Source organism: Stegostoma tigrinum, chromosome 15 (assembly GCF_030684315.1).
Source record: "Stegostoma tigrinum isolate sSteTig4 chromosome 15, sSteTig4.hap1, whole genome shotgun sequence".
In the NCBI taxonomy this organism is placed as follows: Eukaryota; Metazoa; Chordata; class Chondrichthyes; order Orectolobiformes; family Stegostomatidae; genus Stegostoma; species Stegostoma tigrinum.
In genome coordinates, this window is record NC_081368.1 from 17,198,277 (window position 1) to 17,220,573 (window position 22,297).

General features: G+C 37.7%; 1 protein-coding gene across 10 annotated transcripts in view; it reads right to left on the reverse strand.

The window, feature by feature from the left end:
- The window catches only part of ar (androgen receptor), a 206,923-nt gene that overhangs the window by 63,530 nt on the left and 121,096 nt on the right, over window positions 1-22,297 (reverse strand). For all 10 annotated transcript variants that reach the window (XM_048544313.2, XM_048544312.2, XM_048544310.2 and 7 more), the window contains 2 exons: window positions 19,314-19,610; window positions 5,402-5,546 (listed from right to left, as the gene is read on the reverse strand). In XM_048544313.2, coding sequence (XP_048400270.1) covers window positions 5,402-5,546; window positions 19,314-19,610 — 442 coding nt within the window. The remainder of the gene's footprint in view (window positions 1-5,401; window positions 5,547-19,313; window positions 19,611-22,297) is intronic.

Genomic DNA, 22,297 nt, shown 5'->3' on the forward strand with positions numbered 1-22,297 from the left:
TTCCTTCTTATCCAGTGTTGAATATTTCTGGACATGCAGGGTTCTCCAGGACTGTTCCTCCTACATTTGACCCTCATGGGAACATTTGGGCCTGAACTCTCCCTATTTCCTTTTTGAACGGTCCCCAGTTTCCTGCTGTAGATTTTCCCACAGGTAGCTGTTCCCAGTCTACTTTAGCCAAATCCTGCCGTATTTTAATAAATCTGCTTTCCTAATCAAGAAAAAAAGCCTTTCTTTGCTGACCATCCTTTTCCTTTTCCGTAACAAGCTTAAACTATACTGTTCTGAGGAAGGGTCACCGGACTGAAACAACTCCGATTTTTTTGTCACAGATGCAGCCAGACCCGCTGAGCTGTTAGAGCAACTTTGTTTTTGTTGATCTATACTGTGCTGTGGATGCTATTCCCCAATCTCCACCTCAATCACATGTTCAGCATCTTTCTCCAGAATTAGCTCTTGCACCGCACTTTCCCTTGTTGGGACTTTCTACATGTTGACAATAAGAAGCTTTCCTGAACACATTTTATACTACAATTATCCCAATGAATGTGGTTGAGGGGGAAATCCTGATTACTTTATCAAACACCTCTGTGAAGTGACGACATATCTGCTCCTTTATTGCCTGCTGATAAAAGGGGCTTTGAACAACAGGTGCCTACTTGCACCTCTGCTTCCTTTACCATTCTAGTGAAAAGTGCTTCCATGCTGTTTAATGGGTCTGTGCATTATTAGGGCTCGGTTGTGTGGTTGAAAAATGGCTGACACCTTCAAAAATTCATTTCAATGTATCTTCAGCACTTGGCAGCGCTTTACAGCTTTCAAGACTGAGAGATTAGATTGGTTTAATTGGTTTGATTTGCAGTATACACTGTACTTTCTTCACAGTCAGGATGATTTTACTACGTGGCTCACGTGTCATCTTGGATGCATGAATATGCATTAGCTGTGCCTACAACCTTAGGAAGCTTGAAAAAATATCTGCTCATTGATTCATACACAGAACTGCTAATTTTCCTTATCTTTTCCTATAATTCAGCACTCTGGTACTTACAATCTGTCTCAGTTATTTTATTATAAATGCTCAGTCTTTATATTTTGCTGTTATTCACTTCTTGCAAATGTTTTGCATGTGTTTCTTATTTGAAGGTACTTCCTTTATTTTTTCAATGATCTCGACCATTTGCCTTCTTTTATTTTAATGATCTGTAATGGCACCCTTTTCCTAGCTATTTCTCACCAAAGTACTGCAGATGTAAAATCACCCTAGTACTGAGGATCATATGAGTGCTCTCATTAGAGAATGACAATGTTTGGTATCTGAGGATTACCACAGCGCAGGCAAAGGGCAAGGTTGAGGTGGAGGGACCTTCGTGGTAGTTTCACGGATTGAACCTGGACTGTTGTTATCACTCTGTATCACAAACTAGTCATCTACCTAACTAAGTTAAGCTACAACTGTAGGCACCAAGTCAACATCAGAGAAAGGCTATAACAGGGAGAATCGGAGTAGTCTAATTTGACAACAGATGACATTGAAGAAGGGATGTCTCACAACATCCTTGCCCACGACTTGTAGGCAAACTGCCATCGTGGTGGGTTTAAGCTGCTCCACATGGCTGTAGAAACTATATCCTAATTGAAACTTTTAATTTAGTGTGGGAAGGATACAATGGCATAAGTAGATGTTTGAACTGGCAAGTTTTTCAACGTTCTTTTGCGAATTATTTATGTCAAGGTTATCTTTAAGGATGACAGGAAAAAAATCATGGTAAATCTGGCTGGCCTCAAAGTTGAAAAAATACCCATGAGTATGAGGAATCTTGATGGACGATAAACGATCATGAAGAATGGATCCAAGAATCATACCTTCTGTGCAACTTGATTGTATTGGTATGTTCATGCAAAAGCATTTGATATGGGATTATCAATATTATTTTCTCAGTATCAAAGAAACAATACCAACCAAATATCCTAAGAATATAAAGACCTAGCCATAAATCGGAATATTTGACAGAAACAGTTCAAAAGAGACACAATGTATATTACAATTATAACGTATTAGTAAGATGCAATATATTTTAGTAGTTAAATTCTGTTTCTTTTAACTATCTCTATCTTGCAAACCAATGTCAACCTGATAAAATTTCATGACTCATAGTGCTCTGATGTTTCTCTTGTTGGCAGTGTGAAAGAAAAGTTAGTAATGTCATTGATTGTTAATATTTTCAGGTAGCACAATCTTGCCTCCCATTGGTTCTGCATCTGAAGCTGAATGTTCTCACAGGTGTGATTCTAATGAATGCTAAATTCTACAGTTAATATTTAGTATTATATTGCTTGGTGTTCTCTCTTGTAATAGATGTTAACTGATGCTGCTGTGCAGGAGAATGCAAGAGGTCATCTGGTACTACTCAAAAGAAAACAGAATTCTGCTAACAGCCAACATTCTACCTTGGAGCAATAGTACAGGAAACAAATCAGCAGATTGTGCACCCATGTGTTGTTTGTGGGCCCTTGGCTTCCATGTTCATTTTCATAACAAAGAATACAGTTCAAAAGTAATTCATTAATTTTGTATTGTCTTGACGTGCCTGAAAGCACTAGATTAATTCAAGTTTCTTGTCTGCTTGATTCAGTGATTTACTTAGTGAGTACTTCATGATTTACTTAGTCCATAAGTTGGTGCAGGCACTATGGTTGAGAACGTAAACCCAGCAGTTAAGCCAAGATCATACTATTGGTGCCCCCTAGTGCTGCAATGCCAGGTTTGTCACATTTCAGTATTGTGGCTTGGTGTCCTGGTTTATCTGTTAACTTTGTTTCTCTTTGTTTTAGTGCTCTCTGTACGCTGTTGATATAACTGTCTTAGAAACACATAACTGAAGTGATGTCAGTGTATTCAGAACTGTGCTGATTGCGGCTAGGCTTAAAAGTAGACTTTACAATGTTGCTTTCTTTTGTACACATATCCTAAAAAATTATTTGTTCTTTTTGAAAATCCTCAGCTGCTGTTTAAGTGACTTCATGATCTAAGAGCTAAAATAGAAACATGCAAGATAAACAAACTGTAGTAATAAAGCCTAAATAATTGTGGCAAACTGTAGAAACATGTTATGTAATGGACAATTCATTCAATTCATACGATAAGACTGAGTATCTGCCCTAATTAAATACTGCAAAATGCAATGACTGAAAGATAAAATCTTTCAGCTGGAGAAAAGCATACTGATGTAATTGTGCCTGATCTCTATAAAATGTGAAACAGAGACCACACGTAACATCACCCACCTTGATTGCAAAGGCATTGTGGTATTGATTGTTACACACATGCTCTAATAAAGAAAATAAGGAGCAATTTTTCTTCAGAAGTGCAAGACTGATGACTTTGCGTCCTACAAAAGAAACTCAAAAAATAGACTGCACTTACCAAAATGAATACTTACACTTAGTGTACAAACCGTAATAAAATGCTTCACCTAATCTACAAACTGCGGTAAAACTAAAGAACTGATCCAATTCAATACTGCGAATTACGATAATTAGAAAATAAAATCCCATTTGGCAAAAAAGGTAACTGAGGTATTTGTGCTTATGCTTGATAGAATATATGAATACTAATCACATATACCATCATTCACCTCTAACAACATGATACCATTTTGTACGGATGCTGAAATACATTGTTCTCTTACAAAATAAAAGCTATGTTTACTTCTCTTACGATGTGCTGCAGATTGTTAAAAGAAAAATTGTTTACATTTCAACATACAGCACGAATGTTCAGGAGATCTGATTCTGCAGCCCATAATTTGCAATGAAGCTGCTCTGGGATGTTCTCCCACAAAATTATGATTTTTGTGCATCTGACTAATGAACAGCAAATTTTGGCCTGTGTGCTTGCATTTTTCAGATTTCTTTCTTTTCTGTAAGCATCATTTTCTGTTGCGAGGACTAGATCACAATGCCCACTTATTGAACAAATTAGTCCCATCCTACAGTTTCCAAACTTTTTATATACTAGCAAGTTCTATCAACATAGTTACAAAACAATATTTTTATTGTTTTTATTATTATTAATAATATTTTATTTCTCATAAAATTGCAAAATTGGTTAACATGTTCAAGCTCAGAAATATGCTTGCATATCATTCAAAGGGACACCAGGAAATTCAAAGACATTAAGGAATTATATCAATGTTGAGCATGGTTAATGCAAGTTAGTTCATCCAAACAAACTGGAAACATTTGCGCAGCAACTTTCCTGAAAACCTGATATTCCTCCCACGTTTCCTGGTTGAATAAAAATTGTATATAGGCTGACATATAATCGTACTTTTCCTTAAATCTAAACATTGCCATTTATTTCCAAAGGCAACTATCCCTTGATAAGATTTTTGTCCAATGCTACAGCATTTCTAAAGGCAGAGTGCAACTATTCTATGTAATATAGGATCAGAGTAATTTAAATTACATCACAACAGAAAGATGGTTACCAATATTCCACAAGTGTAGAAGCCAAAATACCCCAAACCATCATATTATTTTGCTGAATATTTCAGAATGCCAGGAGGCTTTCAGATTGCCAGGCAGTTACAGAAGGGAAAAATAATTGCTGCAATGCTTTAAGGGTATATTTGCAAAGCTCACAACTCAAGGAAGTTAAAAATGGCATTTTGTAATTGGCACATGTTAAACAACAAACACTATATTTTAAACAGTTTATCATTTTAATGATTAACATGAATGAAAACTATAATACCTGTAATATTATGAATTTAAATAGAAGTAAAATTCAAACACAATTCCCAATTTGCACATGTACTGATATAACCTGACAATTAGGTAACAGCCTTTAAACCTCAGGTGAGAAACCTGACTAATTCAGATTTCCATCGTCAACGGTACCCAATTATAACTGGGATGGATGAATTAGGCTATTGTCTTCACCCTAATCAATATGAGGAACTTTGAAAATCATTTGATTGAAACGGAAAAAGAATTGTTATGTTCGACGAAACACAGAAGAAAGTACTTTGCAATAATGACAACTTGCTGTTTGCATTTTCCTTTTAAAAAAATCTTTTTAGGCTCATCTGTCAAAAGCTTTCATTTTCCAATAGTTCTAATTTGTCTAACAATATTAGATATTGCCATATTGTAGCGAACAGTTCCCTACAAGGGAGATTCAGCATTATGAGAAGCCACGACAAACTGAGGGCATGAAATATAGCAGACCAACATGAGTCATAGATTTAGTGTCAAGTTTATATTAGGGAGGGACAACTGCCACAGCAAGCAGAGTTTATTGGTCGAATATTTCAGGCAAATTGCTAACAAAATTCTGTAATTTCAACCTGAAGGCAGTGCACAGCACACTCCTACCAGAAATATTTTCACTTACTCATTAAATACCAAGTCTGGTGCAAAGTAGAGCATTCTGGAATTCACAATTCTATAAGACCTCCATCCCATTGCGAAGACCATAACTGCCATCCACGAATACTGTATGAGACTCATTTGGTCATCCACATGTAAGTTGCGAAAACCTGTAGACAAGGAGCACTTCTGCTGAAATATTGTTAAATGATAGTATGCATCGATCAGTACACAGCTGCGCAAACAGCAGACCTTCCTAGCAGACAAGCACAAAAAGCAAAAATTAACAATGGCGCAAGCGTATACACAGATATTTGGAGTTTTGTGCACTAATCAAGTTGCACATTTTTAACCACAATCTCAAGTTCATGGCTAAATTATAGTTCAAATGCTCTTTATATTTTCATTTTATTATGAGCAGCTAAGTCTTAGAATAGTCATCTTAGCCACATAGGCCATTTTTTGAGCAGCTTCTAACAACCAAATACAGTTGCTGATAATTTCTTGAGTTATGAATGGTCTAGGTAACAGCTTCTCACTTGGAATAAAATGCTCAGGCATTGCTGTCAACAAATATGTGATAACAGCTAAAAATAGTAATGGTAAGATGATAAAATATTGGTGCACGGTGCTGTTTCGGGTCATTTCTGACTTCATAGAAGATAAATCTATTGTGTGATTGCTAAGATGCTCAATTAATGCACGAGAGCAATTAACCAAAGATCAGATCCTTGACAGTGAAGTGGTTGGATCACAACAGTAACTTTGCATGCTCAGTGCATTCAGTTCAAATGGGTCTTATGCTGCTGCAGAGTTTGCAGTGAGAACGTTGGACTTATCATTGAAAAAAAGTGCAAATATTGTCCAATATGCACAACAGGGTCTGTATTCAGTGCAGCACCAATATTGGACCTGGCAGCTAAACCACATGTGGTGTTGTCAAGCTGACTGCAAACTTCACCATTAAATATCATTTTTTGCTGCACAGTAAAGCTCCCATATTTTGTACTGCTGATGGCTGCAGAAATATGCCCAATTGTGGTAAGGTTTAGCAGGAAAGTATTAGTATCTGCTTGAGAAGAATCCACAGTCAACAATCTAACATGCATATAGCTCAATAGCAGTCTAAGTTAGCCTGATCATCACTTTTATGTGCAGGATTCCTTCCAACATTGTTAGCAGTGGTGTGTAGAGTTTCAGCAACATGCTCCCATAACTGTAGCAAAGTCATTATTCAGCAGGACAAATACTTCACAAGATTGGTTGCTGACTAATAGGAAAAATACCAAGGAAACAATTCCAAAAGTTTGTTAAATTAGCAAATGTTTTAAACCTAAAGGATTATGAAATGGACTAATTTGGGTAATCTATCCACAACTTCATGCCCATTACAAACTATAAAAGAATTAGTGTATTTCACCTTGCATGTAGTATCTAACCACTGGCACAGACTTGTGCAGGTCATTTTGTACTTACCCAGTGGCCTTCATTTTAAGGAAGGCATCTGTTTTGACTCTTTTGATGGTCAATAAAAGCTGGAAAGGACCATCCCAGCAAGATCAAGATGATCTTTGCAGATCATACCCAAATATCTATGCACAAACTTTGGATAGAATGTAAATATTTCAAAGCTTATGCTTCAATCAGAATGATCAAATTGATATTTCAAAACCATTCTCCAAATGTCTAGTCTGAGAAAGCTTACACATCCAAGCCTCACCTTTATCCTCTCCAGTTCTATAATGTTTGACAAAATAACTTGCATAATCCACAAGTTCACTTTGAAAGGAACTTCAATGTACAGATCAATCATCAGCCTGGCTCAGACAAGCCACAGCACAGTAAAAAAAGCAAAAATGTCAATGAGTAATGAGTAGCAGTATCATCACTGCAATAAAGAAGGCTGCTGTACCTTCCAAGGAGTGCCATATCCATATCAGTTTTTACCAGGACAAAGTAACTGTGCTGAAATAATCTAATACAGTTTAATGTTCAATGGTTCATATGAGTTATTAGCATTTTATACTGGGTACCTGTCTGTATATTGTAACTGACAAATAAATACTCAACACAATATTCAATTAAATATAGGGCACTTATTTCTTCTAACATGGCATTTGATAGTTGGCAATTTAAGCTGTGATAGTGTTTTTGCTTGATTCCAAAGCCTCATTTTAAATTATTTAACAGTAAATCTACCACTACTCCGAAGGTCATTTCCTTTGAAACTAGTAAGTGCACTGGCAGACAGCAGGATCTTAACAAATACAGCTAGCAGTCTACCAGCTAGATCTCCTTGGAATACGCAATGAAAGAGGTCCGCATGTGAATCAGCCATGTCTAGTACTAAGGTGAGTAACTGATGTGATGTTGCAAGTATTAAGCCATGTCCTCTCATACCTGGCAAATAATAAACTTCTGACGGGAGAATGGTCATCACAGACTACCTATTTTTTGTTTTTAGGAAGGTTTGTAGCGTAAGTGATAAAGCTAACTTTCTTCAATGTGCAATGACCAATTCTACAACAGTTTATGAATAAATATTTGTTTTGATTAACTTCAGGACTTTACCTTATTCTAATTGTAACTCACAGCTGATCGAGAGCTCATAATTTGGATTACCAAGGGAAAACAGCAAAATTGTTTGTGTAATGGGCAAGCTTTGTTACTTCAGTAAACCACAAGTAACCTTTTAATTACATACCAAAGGATGGTCCACACTCAATTGTCAACAAAACTGTCCCTTCTTACAACTGTTATCTCTAAACCTGAGTCCTCCAACCCTCTTCTGACCAGATTTTTCTATACTTCATAAACCTTTGAGATAATTCTGTTCTCCATGTTCTGAATTTCACTAAATACCATTCACTGATTGGCTCGTGACTCACGAACTACAGCCAATCCCAGTCAGACCAAGTCTCAATTTTAAAATTCTCTTCCTGGTTTTCAAATCTCTGCATGGATGACTCCCCATCTTCCTCCTTTAAGATAAGCCATAAAATATAATCTTCCATCAAGCTTTTGGTCACATGCACTCCTATCTCTTCATAAGGTTTTTGTCATACTTTGTTTTATAATGCTCATGTGAAGCACCTTGGGATGTTTTATTACATTAAGAGTGCTATATAAATACAAGTTATTATTACATTTATACATTGATTTATTCATTGAATGCCATACTTCGCAATCACATGCAACCTTGGTTTTTGTGACTGGCCACACCAGTGGTATAAACAGATTAGAAGATCACATAAAAGCAACAAAGGGTTGATCTTAGAGCTGGAATTCCAATGCAATACAAGGCAGATGCTACATTTGATAAATGGCACTGCCAAATACACAATAACATAATGCAAAATAAGCTGCTTCTCTGTTTTGTCATATATCTTGACAATGTTGTTTGACTCGATTACTTGTGTTTTCTGTCATAATCTTAAATCTAATTCCTTCAGTGATTCTGCAAGGGAAAGATTCAGAGTTAGAAATGCTAGTTCCTTTAAGATTCAAATAGAATAGCTGCAGAGATAATGGGAACTGCAGATGCTGGAGAATCCAAGATAATAAAATGTGAGGCTGGATGAACACAGCAGGCCAAGCAGCATCTCAGGAGCACAAAAGCTGACGTTTCGGGCCTAGACCCTTCATCAGAATAGCTGCAGAGTTGGTTGAGAACAGGTGATGTTTATTGGACTTTGTTTGGAGTCCTCTTGTTGCATAGTGGTAGTGTCCCTAGCCTTGGAGCGAGAGGCTTGGGTTCAAGTCCCAGCTGCTCCTGAGATGTGTAGTAATATCGCTGAAGAGGACTTTTAGAAAAAAAAGTTGAGTTTGGGGCCTTCTTGTGGGGCAGCAGTCATGTCCTTATCCCCGAACCAAAAGGCTTGGGTTCAAGTCCCACCTACCTCAGATGTGTGTACCAACATCCTTAAACAGATTTATTGGGAAAAATAGATGGAGTTGAGTTCTGAATCGCTGATTAGTCCAGATGATTAGAGTTTGATTCAATAGCACCAAAGCGATAAGTTCAATCCCCATACTAGCCAATCATTCTTGAGGGCACTCTTGGCACGCAGGGATAGGGTCGTTGCCCTTGGACTGACAGGCCCAGGTTCAAGTTCCACCGGCACCGGAAGTGTATAATAACATCTTGGAACAAGGTGATTAGAAAAATGGATTAACTTTAAAAAAAGTTTGAGTTGTGGGCTCTGCTGTTGCAGTGGCAGTGTCCTTATCTCTAAGCCAAAAGGCCAAGGTTCACGACTCAACTGTTCCAGAAGTGTATAATAACAGGTTGATTGGAAAAATTTACAAACAGAAGGATCAAGTATGATGGCAAGCTTAATCCAAGTGGACACTGCTTAGGACAAAATAGCTCCTCTTGCCCAGTGCAGGCTTTTGAAATGGTTCTCCAACTCTTTCACACTTTGTGTCTGCTGTCATTGGGTGTCTTTGTTTTTTTCTGACATCTACTGTTCGTACAAGGACCTAGAAATATTCATTTCAGTTTCAGTGCATATGGTACATCTTTAAATAACTGAATAATGCAGAATAACTTTGATTCCAGTAATTGAACCCAGGAAGCAGTCTCCAGTGTGCGCACTTGTTGTAAATAGATGCATGAGATCCGAACACAGATGCTTCAATGTGAATGTCTAATGTTGTAGAATATGGTAGCAGCACTACACAGAGCCACAGTGAATGGTAATCAGCAAATAATATTATGAACAGTGTTTTGGGTCATTTGATGTACTGATGACATCTTAAAATGATTGGGTGAAAAACGTGTTGACTGTGTATCTTGTTTTGCCATATCTTGCAACTGTCATCATGGTGCACAGATATTTCCATATCAGCATCCATCTGCATCACTGTCAAAGCTTTGCCCTGGTCTTCACTGCAGAGTCATGCAGCAAACAATGAAAATCTTGGAGACCAAATGTACTATGAAGCACTCTATGATCTGGCAGGATATTTTCAGTTGCTGTTGTGATGCTGATATATTCTATAAGCATTCTGAGAAGTAAATGTGTACTGCATTGTATTCTTATTTGATGTCGTCACTAGGGTTGAATACTGTAGCCCTAGTTTAGGAATGACAACACTTATTTGATATCAAAGACAGTCTTCATCATTCATACTGATAGCCAGAGTCTTCAAATAGGAATGACATAGATGAATTCCTTAAAATGAAAACTTTGTTTCTGATGCCTGAAAAGCTGGCATCATCCATCATAATCTAGACTTCTTAATCTATGCAAAAATCATTTGTTTAATACATCCATGTTCAGCAAATTGTTTGGTTATTTTCAGATGTCACCTGTGTTAACCCTCAAGAAACTGGTTATGTAAAAACTGAGTGAGTGGGTGACATTGGCTGCCACTAATAATGCTGTTCCGGTGCTGCAAATTACCTGTAGGTGTCCTTATAGAAGGTGGGGCAACAATGAAATTGTTTCTGTGCTGATCTGGAGATTGATGAGGCAGTTCCTGTTAATCATGACATATCCAGGTCTAGTGAATGAATAGGATACACAAGTACTATTATTAGGTGCAATAGCCATTTACTAGTGTTACCAAATCAAAGTGACATTTGTGTGTACAGAAAGAAATAGTAGAATAATGGCTTTGCTACTGCAAATAAGCCATCTTTCTGAACTAATGTACAGAATCATGAGTTCAAATCCAACCAAATTATTGCATCTGATATCTAGGAAATATGCACTATCATGGGCTGCATATTGTTATTAATGCAAAATCCCGGACCCAGAATAAAGTTGGGAAATTTAAATTCAGTTAATTGACTAATTATGTAAAATCCGGAACAAATTTAATGAGTAACAGTGACCGTGAAGCTACTGAATTATCCTAAGTCTAACTAATTCAGGCAAGCCCGTCTATAAACAGCAAAGTGTCCATTACTGCAGAATGCTTACTATCAAAATTGCCAACAATCCAAAGCAGCTGTAAAAAAGCAAACTACGAATAAAACTCCTCTGTTTGTACATTACTTCCACACTACCTCTTTGACATAGCTTTTGGTCATCTGTCCTAATAGTTTTTTGCCTAGCTCGGTGTCAAATTTTATTTGACAATGCTCCTGTGAAGTACCTTGAGACCTTTTACCACACTAGAGGCACAATATAAATGCAACTTTTCCGTTGCATGATTTGCCTTTTCAAGGTTTAGTTTGGATGTATTTACTTTTTAAACAGAATGTATTGTAAATGCCAACTCTCAAAACACAAAAAGCTAACTTGAATAAAATTATCACACAAGTCTTGTAACTTAACCAATGCCTTCCCAACGTTCTCCCATTTGTCATGGAAAAAGAAAGTGGAGATACCAAACACATGGTTGTTTCACTGATGATCTGCTTTATCTAACTTTGTTTCCCATCTTTGGATCTTCGTAATAGTTCAAGGAAGCTCAATTTACTTTCAATGAGTAGCTATTAGTCATATTCCAGACCTCTGGCTTAATACTGGATCTACTAACAATTATGGATCAACCTTCTTTTCAACAGGAGATGCTGGCAATTGTAGTGGCTATTCTGGTGGTCCAGATTGGATGGTGGACTTAATCTTGGGAGAGGAATGTCTGTTGAAACATCCTGTTGGTGAGGTAGTCTGCACCCTTGGTGTTTCTCAACTTTATTTTCTAAGCCAATCTTCTAGTCCACTGGGGTATACTCCACATTTGTCAGTTTTATAGTTCTGCTTCTACAGCTCCCATGTCAGTGATTAGAAAATTTAAAAAAAAAATTAGAACTGACTTTTGGGGCTCTTCCGGTGAAACGGCAGTATCCCTACCTCTGAGTCAGAAGCCCAGGTTCAAGACTCAGCTGCTTCCAGAGATGTGTAATAACCACTCTGAGCAGGCTGATTAGAAAAAAACATATAAAAATGAGAGTTGAATTTTGTCCTCAATGAGCTTTGCATGTAAATTAATCAAATGGAAAACATGGATAACTTATTGGTTTTGTTTAATAGATGAAAAGATGCTATGGGTGGTTTGGTGATAGGAAAAACATGATCAGTTGTGTAAGAGCACTTTTGGACACAGAAATAAATTTTGTTTTTCCTCAATAAGGTGCTGACCTCTGGACTGAAAAATTGTCCAGAGGCGTAAGGTGGAAACTGATGCTCCTATTAAACTACTGATTTACTGTAAAATCTTTTGCTCTCTTATCTCCCAAAACAGTGAAAAAGTCCCGTTTCTTCACCTACTCTTCTGCCATTTCTGCCACATCCAGCGGGATGCCACCACCAGACAGATAAGTCTCATCCCCTCCCTTGTCAGCTTTCCACAAGGGCCATTCCCTCCAGGTCACCCTGGTTCATTCCTCCTTCACTTCCAACACCCACCCCCGCAGCCACACGGCACCTTTCCCAGTTCAACAATTTGAAGACTTGAGGCACCTTCTCTCATGTCCTTACCCTAACACCCACACAGCAGGCCTTATTATAGCATGTTCTGCGATTACACATTACTTGTTGTTAGCTACTAATAGTCCCCATTAGCAGCCATTCAATCTACTTGGCGAACAGTTATTCACTCCTTCGTCTATCCAACCGATTCCCTCTCTTTTGACTCTATCTCCGTGTATCACTTCATCCTTACTCATTCCCCCACCCTTTCGTCTATGTCAAAAACAACTTTCTCCATCCAGTTTGAAGCAGGATCACTGGACCCAAAACATTAATTCTGATTTCTCTCCACAGACGCTGCCACACCTGCTGAGATTTTCAAGCGGTTTCTGTTTTTGTTACCCAATCTTTTGCTGGTGTAAGGACTATCTTTTTATTTTTGTGTTTTTAAAAGCTATGGACTCCAATGCGAAAAAAAAACTGTTTCTTAAAACAGGGATTTACCAGGAAGGTTGCATAATGCCACAGCAACAAATCTGACACAGATTGAGAATGCTATTTTTGTGGTTGCTGGTTCCTACTATGCGCAGACAATCAGAAGCTGAGGAGATATTTATGAATGAAGCCGACGGTTCTTAGCAGACTGAGCTGTTGGAACTGGAAACAAGCAACACAAAGTGAAAAGAAAAAGACACAGAAGTGAGTATCGTCGTTCTCCTTTGCAGAAGCTGCTTGTTCTCTACTATAAAAAACACTCAATACAGACTTGAAGAAATCTGGTCTTACCTGCAGCAGCTGCTGTGAACTGTGATTTTGTACTAAAAATTTAGACACATTTGCTAAGTGAATCTGCTGCTCTGAACTTACCACTGGAAGTTTCCTGGGAATGATGACTGAACCTCAAGGGTTTGCCTTGCTGAAGACTGATCACCTTCATATCAGAATCAGGAAGTATTATATCAGTCAACTGCCTTTCCAGTTTCTTCCACCTCTGCAATCTATTTTCCTTATTTGTTGAGTGTACGTATATATTTATAGGCAGGCAATTGTATGCTTAGAAGGCAATTTGAGTTTTAATTAGTGCTGTCATATGTCAATGGTTTCTATTTGTTTACCTGTAGCTACAGTATAATTACTTAAGAACTGGTTTAGTCCATGCTTTCTATAAGCCTTGGTCTGAAAATTAGATAAATTGGGTAACCTTAAAAAAGTCTAACATTTGGCACAAGTCTGGGAATAGCAGAACTTGACTTATGATACACTACCCAGTAGGTTATAACAGAAAACAACAGGCGTACAAGTTAAATGTGACTTATTCCAAAAGTGGTGATAATAGCTCAGACTTACCAAACTCAGAGGACCATACAGTGAGCCAAGTGTTGCTACTAAATAATTAAAAATACACTCTTGAAAACTACACCATCAGAATTGGTGGCTTCTTTCACTGGAATGCAGGAGGTTAAGGGGTTACCTTATAAAATTATGAGGGACATACTTAAGGTGAATAGCAAAAAGTCTTTTCCATAGGGTTGGAGAGTTCAAAACTAATGGGCATATTTTTAAGGTGAGGGATAAAAATTTAAAAAGGGACCTAAGGGGCAACTGACTGCAGAGGGTGGTTCATATGTGGAATGAACTGCCAATGGAAATGGCAGATGCAGGTACAGTTACAACATTTAAAAGACATTTGACTATGTATACAAATAGGAAATGTTTAGAGGGATACGGGGTCAATGCAGGCAAGTGGGACCAGTTCAGTTTGGGAAACTTGGTCAGCATGGACAAGTTGGACTGTGCTGTTTCTGTACTGTTTGACACTATGACTATTAATCTGGCTTCATATCTTTTCTTCTGCATTCTTTATTAGCAAAGCTTTGTTTGCTTTTTATAAAATTCACGGCTATTTGATTAGATTCCAGGATACTTTGAAAAATCAAAGCCATTGCTTCCATTATTCTTGGGCATCTTTTAAAAACTTAACATGAAGGCTATCAGGTCCAGGAATTTGTTTAGTTTACACAGGGTTAATTTCTTTGGTACTTTTTTTTAAACTAATAATTTCCTTTGTCCTCAGTTCTACATCAAAATTATGAATTAGACAAGATTACGAACTTGGTAGAAAGTGTAAAAAATGTTTAGTTGTTGAAATGACATTTAAAATCAGATTTAAGATTTCGGTTGAACTGAATCTAACCCTTTTTTTGCAACAGCCGTTTCTTGTCTTAAAATATGTTTGTGTTTTAGACACACACATAACTCTACTACCTAAATTTAAATAACCTTGTCTACGTTATTCTGCGATCTCAGTAGCTATACTGTTACATTACGCGTTCCATTGGTCGATTACCTTGCAAAAACAAGACAGTAATAACTGAACTTCTATTTGATGTATGGCTAAATAAAGAACTCGCATTCACAAAAAATCTATGTAAGCAATTTTAAATTAGAAGTACCAACATCCATTCTTATCTGTAAATGGAAAGGTGTGTTCTACAGTTGCCAAAATCAGATATATACATTTAATATGTGAAGCAAAGATTGGTTGCCTTACTTGATAGAGAGGGTAATTGAGAAGCGTGCTCTGATAAGTTTGGTGACAGAATGTGACTGGAGCTTAAGTTCTCAACAATTCCTAAGAGATCTAACCGTAAATAAAGATGGCAGATGTTAGTAAAATGCCATGGCGAGGTTACCTGACAGTTTCCCAAATCAAATATCTAATTCAAGTATGTATGCTCTAAAAGTTCTTCAAGACCTGTTTTTTTGCAGTGTCAGTTTTCCCTGTGCATATCTGTGAAGCATCATTATATAAAGGCATCACACAAATGTAAGCTGAATAGGTTTTCTAACTCTGTAGTTTGAAGTCACTCCCTTAATATCGATTAAAGGCACATCTCCTTCTGGAGGTCATATGTTCTTACCTCAACTGTATGAATGATTTATTTTTCTGCTCAGTTACATTGCATTTAACTCCTTTCTCCACAACAACTTCTTCTTCCTTTCTTTCTTATGTGACAATTACCACAGCGAAACAAACAGATTGACCGCAGACTTGTTTCCAAGTTTCTGCAAATATCAGTTTGTGCCTTGATGCAAAATTGCTGTGGAAATCATCTCATCTTTGTTCCTAGTGGTTTTTAAGATTGGTTGACAAATTGAAAATTTACCTCAGGGAGGTCATATGTTATAAAATTGTTTTAGGTCTGTACTTTAATTGGTGTATATATTCACATTTACTTTACCTTATTTCTGCATTTCTAATGAATGGTGAGTGTGATATTATCTAGGACTGATGTGATAGTTCATTGGGAATATGATAAATAGATGTTTACGCAGGAGCTTCCAGGTTTAATTGAATGGTTGTCCAGTAAATGTCAGTCATTAATTTTTCTACTCTAGAGGTGTTGGAAACTTTTTTTATACATGCCTTATTGTTTCTTTTCTTCTCAGGGTCTTCTTCATTTTCCTCCTGGATCTTCCACATGATAGCTCCTCTGCTCATACTTCTTGTGGGATTCCAGAAAATGATACCTCTGAACTGTTCCAGATGGTAGATTGTTCACTGGATATGCTTATTGTTTGATCTGTTTTTGGAAGTGGGTTTCTCAATCTTTATATTGCTGCTGCAATTCTAGGATTCCATCCTTGTGCAATCAATCATGACTCAACGATATTCTGTCTATCAAGATCCATTTCTCTCCGATGTGAATGTCTTAATGTTTTGACAAACTGTTATTTTGCACAGACTGAATGAATGTGGGAACTTTCAAAATAACTAGCAGCCATCTTCATGGTGCGAATTGAACCTGGACACGTTGAAAATCCTTCCTATTCATAAACACTGCTGAAACATGTCGAAATGAACACATTGATTCCATCAATGAGAGAATTAACTAGGGAAGACAACAGGAGGCTGGAAGAACACAGCAGGCCAGGCAGTATCTGGAGGAAAAGAGCAGTCAACAATTCAGGTGTTCTTTAGGGCTGGATGTGGGGTGGGGGAGCTACAATTAATGAGAGGGGAAAGGAGTAGAGGCGCAACAGTGGTGACAGGTGGACACTTGTTAAAGGTGACACTAGTGATAGGAACAACCTGTTTAGTTGAATCTGGTTGGTGGCTGGAAGAGGAGGTCAGAAGGTGGAATGGAAGGGAGAAGATGGGTCTGGAAAGGGAAGCGGGGGATGGGTAACTGAAATTGGAGAACTCAATGTCGAGTCCTATAGGCTCTAGGGTGCGCAGGCAGAAAATACGGTGTTTTCACAAATTTGAAGAACAACACCTCATCTTCTGCCTGGGCACCCCAAAGCCCAGAAGACTCAACATTGAGTTCTTCAATTTCAAATAAACTTGCCACCCATCCCCTGCCTCCCCTTCCAGCCCCACCTCCTTTCTTCCATTCCATCTTCTGACCCTCCCTTCCAGCTACAACCAGATTCACCCCTCTCACCGACTAACCAGGTTGCACCTACCAACAGTGTTCACCTAAGACCAGCGGTGCACCTTCACCCCTTCCCCCCCACTTTATCTGCAGCTCCCCCTATCCCCACAGCCAATCCTGAAGAAGGGTAATACCCGAAATGTTGACTGCTCCTTTCCTACAGATGCTGCTTGGCCTGCTGTGTTCTTCAAACCTCCTGTTTGTCTACCTTGAATTCCAGCATCCGCAATTTTTGGTCTCTATTAACTCTGGGAAGTCTGTCATTCAAAAAAGTGAAAACTCCCTATTGTTACCCATAGTTATTAGAACAGCAATAAAATCATTCAAAGAGAAAGTAGTGGATCAGCAATAACCTGCAAATAGGAATACACTGGGCGATCTGTTAAGTTTCCCTTGACATAGCTTGAAAAGACCCAGTGCCATGGCAATTGAATGCAGAAGATCACTTTCACTACCATTGTAGAGTCGCTCCCTATGAGTGAGGAATAATTGGTTTAATTGAAGGTGACATCACAGTTCTAAGATAGTCTCTTTAGTGACCTATACATTAATCTTCCTGGAAGGAAAGAATCCTTGAAACTTTCTTCCAATAGAGGCAAATTATATCTCATATATCCTTAAGACAGCAGATGGGAACAGAAAATAGATTGACAGAGACACAGAAATGGAGAATTATCACTTATTGAACTGGAGGGGGGATTCTGTAAGGATGCAAGTTTGGAAACCTTACGCACAAGATGGCATAATTCAAAACATAGGGAACTTATTTATAAAACTATTGGTGGAGTTCAACCAATTACCCACATATTGTTTATGAGCACACTGTTGGTAAATTTTCAATTGCTTCTTGAGCTCATTTACTCAAATTTATTATTGCATTGGTCTGAAGTATTTTCCAAGCCCTGGGTGAAACCCTCTGGCAGGTTCCCTCATCTAGTTCAAAGTAAAAGAAATGTAACTAATTAACAATACACTGTATTGATGGTGGTACAGGAATCAGATTGGCCTAATTGCAACAAAGATTGCCCTTACCAAGCGCAACTATCTTGGTGCCAATTTCACCCTAATATGACTTTACTTACTGCTCCAAGAATTTCTAAGAAGGTACAGTGGAGATTTGCTTCACTCCAGTCAACAGGTTGTGGGTTGTGCCACTCGTGGACTTTAGTATAGAATCTCGACAAAGGCCTCAGTGTCATACGGAATTGTTGCGAGATAACATTGTTTGGATTAAATAGTTAATTGAGGCTACATCTGCCCATTCAAATGCATATAAAACATCTCTAAGTTTTAAATGAGGACAGGCATTTTGTTGATGACCTGACGTCCTTCCTACACCCAGTGCTACCAAGCCAATTAAATGTTCATTCACTTAAACTGTGATTCAAGAAACTAAACTGCAAACTAAACTGATTCCCAGGTTTGCCTCAGAACAACAGTGACTACACTCAAGATAATTTAATGTATGTGAAGACCTTTGCTTTGTTGTAAGGATAAATAGCACGAGAAAAATAAAAATTGTATCCTTCACAGGCAACTAACAAACATGAACTTATCAGTACGTAGCCACAAGTATAACAATGAAACAAGAATGATGTAAATTCATGTTTTCAGGGAAAAATGTCAAATTACAATATACATCAATGTGAGAATGTTTTATATATTGTGTGGGAAGTGAGAGTTTGAACGTTTGTTTGACAAACAGTGGATACCAGAAAATGGAAAAGAATCAAATTCATTTAAATTCTGTGAAGAACAACTGATAAGTACAGCACATCCTAAGGTGAAATTTTTGTTTTAATGTTGAATAGAAATTGTAATTTTACCATGTACAATGCCATTTCTACAAATAATATCATAACCTAAGATGCCAGTTGTTAATACTGAAGTAAAGACCAACTAGATCTAACAGATTGATGGTACAATGTGTGTGAATTGCAATTTCTAATAACAAAATAGCTTCTATTTTCTAGGGTGAGAAATGTTTGACTTCTGTAAAATCTGAAAGAAGAAATGGGTTCAAGAATAAAACATGTTAATAAATTATCTTTTTTACTTGTTTGCATATGTATAATAAACTCACAATTTACACGATGCCAATGGCACACAGTACTCAGAAGATGTACTTCCTTACCTGGTAAAACCTTTGCCCACTTGACAACGCGCACAAGTTGTCTTTCCCCCAGTTCATTGAGACTTGTTAACAAACTGGCAGATGTATCAGGCTGTGTATTGTCATAGCCTGCATATACCATATCAGGCTCAATGGACTGTAGCACAGCAAGAAACAGAGGTTGACACTGAAATTTCTGCATCCTTGGTACACCAATCCTTGGGACAATGGAGATAGTGGCGTTCTGTTGCTTTTGGACAACTGAAGAGTCAGTATCCTCTGCACTTTGGAATGGTCGTGTATTCTTTAATTTTCGACCTTGAAAATAAAATTATAAAATGGTAAGCTCTGGTTAACAAAAATAAAAATGCAATAAATAAAACATGATAAAAATTATAATAAAAAAAATCAATGTTTGTAATCAAGAAAAGTGAATGGTGAGTAAGTCAGCTCCAAGATAGTTGCCTGAGTAGCAAGTTGGTTCAACCAGAACTGAGGCTACCTATGGAAGGGAAAACCCCAGTGCAGAAAGGATACCTTAACTTCACAGATCTCTGGGAAGAATGCAGACCAACTCAGCCATGACACTTATGAGGAAAAAGTCACACAAGCTTGTAACATAAGTTCAGATATTTAATAATCACACCTTTTGAATCTATTCACTTGTTAGTGATATAAGGTTTTAATATTAAAACAGTTTCTCCAGTTGTTGTAATTGTTGTATGTATACTGATGCCAATTACTATCAGCACATGGTTACAACCAACTCCTTTCCTTGACAGGGTCTAAGAATCTACTTAATTCACGCTGTTAGAGGAAAGCCACTAATGAGTCTTAACAAGAAGAGACCCTCGTCTTAAACGAAATGTAGTTTACTGCTTGATCACACACAGGTACAAATTACATTGACAAGTTAGACACTATTACTAAGGCTGAGGGGATATGAAATAACATGCTTGTCCTTTGAGATCCTAAGATCTTCTGCCTATCCCTATAACATAATTAGATTGAGTGGATTTTAAGACAGTTTCCAACATGCATGTTTTCAAAACAATTACCTTGTATAATATCACTTCTAAAGCACCAAAACATGATCTGGTAATCTATAGTTGCATGGATTTCCTTCATAGATGGCTTCTCCGTTGAAATAAGTATGTTTTTTGTAGTGTCCCAGATTCAGTCCCAGACAATTTCCTCTTGACAATATCCTGGATCTGTGGGTCAGATAATTTTTCTTGACCATGTCCTGAATCTGTGGATATTGGTCATTCCACCTCTGCTTTGGCACCCACACAGTCTTAAGTCGTCCATCCTCAAACATTTTTAAGCAAACCTTTATTCCTAATCTACAGATACAAGTGTGTTGAAAGTAGTAAACTCTCTACTCCAACTTGTAGAATAGGTCTTCATTTTCCCTCTGGGTGTCTTAATGATGAAGCCAACATATTTACATTTTCAGTCATGCTACTTGAGGATTGCAGCTGACCTCACTCTGACATTAATACTTGTGATGGATTTTTATTGGACGTCAAATTGTTATGACAATTTGTTCACCATATTGTTCTGATGCCTGAACAAATTCAGTTAAAGACAAATCAGTGAGCTTATTCTTCTCCTTATTTATATCTTCTTGTAAATACTGCAGATTTATGTCAGCTGAATTTTTTTCCAGCAATGATAGGACTAATGCCGATGCTGTTCTGACAAACTTGTGTAATTACAGATTTCACAATGAGTTACGAGATCTTCAATCCACCTTGAGATCTGATTGAACTCTTGCAGGGAAGTGGCATCCTCTAATTGGCCCTTGTGTATCCCATCCAGGACAATTTCCCAAAGAAAAGCTGGAATAATGAGTCTTCCTGTCATACATTTAAGTCATCTATAATTTTAGAATGCCAACTACTCTCATATTAAGTGTTCTCAACCAACCCACTGAACTTATGAAGAGGCCATCTTTCAGCACAATATTGGTAAACGGAAATACATTCACAGTCAGTCATTTGTTACTGTAAAATTTGTGAAGCTAGTTTGACTCGCTGGTCCCTGGTTCCTCTTGCCCATGTAAAACATTTTTTTTTGTTATTACAGTTAATTTCCAAATAAAATGTTCTCTCCTTTCGGGTTCTTCCATGAGTCCGTGAAGTTGAATTAAATCTTCTACTGGTTGGCCCTTCACCAACTGTTTGATAGCAATTTGTTCCTGGGCCAGTTATTCTCTAGTTGGATTGTCTTTGTTTGGATCTGTTTACTGTTGATATTAATTAGTTAAATAAAAACCCAAAGAACTGCAGATGCTGTAAATCAGAAACAAAAACAGGAAGTGCTGAAAAAGCTGAGCAGGTGTGGCATCTTCTGTGAAGAGAAATCAGAGTTAAGGTGACCCTTCCTCAGAACTGATGGTAGCTAGGAAAATGTTGGTTTACATGCAGAAGGTAGGGTGAGGGGAAGGGGTAAAGAGTAAATAATAGGTGGGGACAGAGCACAGGCAGAGAAGAACAGTTGGACAGGCAAAGGAGTACAAAACGATCTGGGTGGGAAGGTGAATAGCTGTTAATGGAGACTGTTAATGACTAACAATGGGGTGTGTATAATAGCAGACTGTGATAACAAGGCCTGGTGTGCTGGGGTGGGAGCTAGGACGAAGGAGAGTGCAAGCCCACCACCACTCTCCTAACACCTGGCCAAGCTCGTCCACACCCTAAACAACTTCTCTTTTAATTCCTGTCATTTTCTTCAGGTTGGGGTGGCCATGGGTACCCAAAAACATTGCGTTTAAAATACTGCTCCTATTGGATAATTGCCTAGGTCATTCAAGCAGCCTTGAAGATGTCACTAAAATTGTGAAGGTGCTTTTCTTGTCATGCGTCATGACTTTATTGATATCACACACTGATGAAGGAGAATTAGTAACATTCGTGACTCATGACCACTACATTCTAAATTCTCTAATTCATCAGTGCAACAGATGGCAAGAATGCGCCATCAGTCAGGAAATTTATCAA